Source organism: Phalaenopsis equestris, unplaced genomic scaffold (assembly GCF_001263595.1).
Source record: "Phalaenopsis equestris unplaced genomic scaffold, ASM126359v1 Scaffold215847, whole genome shotgun sequence".
In the NCBI taxonomy this organism is placed as follows: Eukaryota; Viridiplantae; Streptophyta; class Magnoliopsida; order Asparagales; family Orchidaceae; genus Phalaenopsis; species Phalaenopsis equestris.
The window spans coordinates 1-2,283 of record NW_018234516.1 but is presented as its reverse complement, the minus strand read 5'-3'; the positions used below and the strand labels follow the sequence as shown (position 1 = coordinate 2,283).

General features: G+C 34.6%; 1 protein-coding gene across 1 annotated transcript; it reads right to left on the bottom strand.

Moving 5' to 3' along the window:
• Positions 1-28: 28 nt before the first annotated feature.
• Positions 29-2,114, bottom strand: LOC110037143 (serine--tRNA ligase, cytoplasmic-like). Its single transcript, XM_020741722.1, has 4 exons — positions 2,014-2,114; positions 1,467-1,650; positions 1,012-1,191; positions 29-248 (listed from the first exon to the last, which is right to left on the bottom strand). Exons 2-4 carry the CDS (start codon positions 1,509-1,511, stop codon positions 78-80), a joined length of 396 nt encoding a protein of 131 aa, XP_020597381.1. The 5' UTR covers positions 1,512-1,650; positions 2,014-2,114; the 3' UTR covers positions 29-77.
• Between the last annotated feature and the right edge of the window lie 169 nt (positions 2,115-2,283).

Sequence of the window (2,283 nt, the reverse complement as noted above, 5' to 3'; positions counted from 1 at the left end):
AAAATCTAAGACAACAGTTGGTATTTCTTTAAATCAGAAGGAGTAAAAGGGAAATTGGTTCTCTAACCTTGCTTGCTTCAGTTCTTGAAAGGCAGAAATTCAATGCCGCACATGTAAGGCCGCAGGGCTTCAGGGACGGCCACGCCGTCCTCTGTTTGATGGTTTTCAAGTATACAACAGATGGTTCTTCCTGTTGCTGTAAGTGTTGAGTTCAGCATGTGGACAAATTGCTTGGACTGTTCATCATTCTGCACAAGTAGACATTAAGATACAAAGGCCAGGAAGCAAAAAGATCAAATATTTATGCAAAAGAGATATTAATAATGACTATAATACAAAAAAACAGGGAAAATTCAGATATATATACCACACAAATCTTATGTATTTATAAGTCTAACACCCAAATTTTGATATTTACACTTGGTACAGCTTGATGTCATGAACTTATGCATAAAAAGATAGCGATGATTGTAATTTTGATGTGAGGTTGAAGATATGAGTGGTATCTACGTGAATATAAATGTTTAGGTGTTAGATATGCAAATAGGTAAGAAATGTCTGGTATGAATGTGAAAAGATGGGAGATGGCAAGACCGCCTCCTCATGTCTAATCAGGGTTAGTTCATAAATTCAAAATCTTAAGAGCAGAAAAGTGCCATTTTTATTTTAGGATTTCTTCAATATAGCCAATAATAAAAGAAAAATCACATACAAGCAATCAAAGCAATGCAAATTCATAAATCTAACACCCAACCGAAACAAATGAACTGCCCAAACCAAATAATTAACACTTATTACAGCCAAAGCATTGGGAAATTTACAAAACTAGCTCTGACAATCGAATGGTATATGTGTACTTCTCCCATTTGTTCTATAAACATCTTCAAGTCTACCGTCAATTGCAAGTAATATCTCAACTCAAATCTCGTTTATCATTTACCAAATATATATTAGATGTCAAATTCCAATATATTTGGCTTAAATAACAGCTTCAATATAAAAGAAACTTACCTTCTTCTGTCCGTATCCAATTCCTAATCTCCTGGCCTGATAATCAGTGCAATTTGAACAAGATACAAGCTCTCTGTACACTTTTGATGCAGGAAACCAACCTTCAAGATCATATTTCTTGGCAGCCGCATCATTCAAAGCTCCAGATACAATGGAAACAATCTGGTAGGGGATCTTAAGCTGCAAAGAGACAAAACTCGAACCATCGATGACAATAAGGAAATGGGAAATTTTACATAAATAGCACACAATTCTTATGTATTTACATATCTACCACCTAAAGTTTGATGCTGAAAGGGTTTATTCCACTTTTAAAAAGACAGTGATAGTATTACTTTTGATGTGATGTTAAAGATTTGGGTGGTATACATGTAAATATGAATGTTTAGGTGTTAGATATGTAAATACGAGGGAAGTTATTGCAGTAGGAACCATAGAAGCTGATTAATATCTACCTCCTGATAGAATTCCTCCGAGTTTTTGAGCATTTCTTCATGCATCAGCCAAGACTCATTGTCATTTGGGCTTGTGATACAAAACTGCTCCACTTTTTCAAACTGATGAACTCTGAAAATGCCTAATGTGTCGCGCCCATGAGATCCAGCCTCCTTTCGGAAACACGTCGAAAATCCAGCATATCTAATAGATTATAAAAAAAAGGCACTTTTAGTGATGGCACTTCTTTAGAAATCTTCCTTATATGATTAATTGCACAGTAAAATTAAGGCACATTTACATACATACCACCCGATTCCTATGCATTTACATATCTAACACCTAAGCTTTGCTTTGTACATTTATGTCACCTAAATCTTTCATATCACATAAAAAATATCACTATTTTAACTTCTAAAAAGTGAAATACACCTTTCCATGCATAGGTAAGGTGGTATGCATGTAAAAATAGAAGTTTAGGTGTTAGGTTTGTAAATACATACGAATTGAGTGGTATGTATGTAAATCTTCCTAAAATTAATGGAGTGAAACTGAAACAAATTATACCTTAAAGGTAAGCTTGTGGGGTAGATACGTTCCTCTAGATGATATGAACATAATGGCTGTTCAGACGTAGCTATAAGATATTTGTCATCTCCCTCCCCTGTAACCTGCAGAAGGTCAATTTACAAAATCATCTATTAAACAGAAAGGCATATATGTGTAAATCCATTTATGAAGGGTTGCTGTTGCGAAAAACGCAAATAATGTTCATGTGATTTTTTGCACAACCGTGACAAAAAAAGGGCATTTACATACATAACACCCAATTCTATT

Bases quoted from the DNA above. Each gene is read 5' to 3' on its own strand.
- LOC110037143 (XM_020741722.1), bottom strand. From the start codon at position 1,511: ATGCATGAAGAAATGCTCAAAAACTCGGAGGAATTCTATCAGGAG. The intron at 1,192-1,466 runs GTAGATATTAAT...GTCTCTTTGCAG, and splicing joins CGGAGGAATTCTATCAGGAG to CTTAAGATCCCCTACCAGAT. The intron at 249-1,011 runs GTAAGTTTCTTT...CTACTTGTGCAG, and splicing joins TTGGATACGGACAGAAGAAG to AATGATGAACAGTCCAAGCA.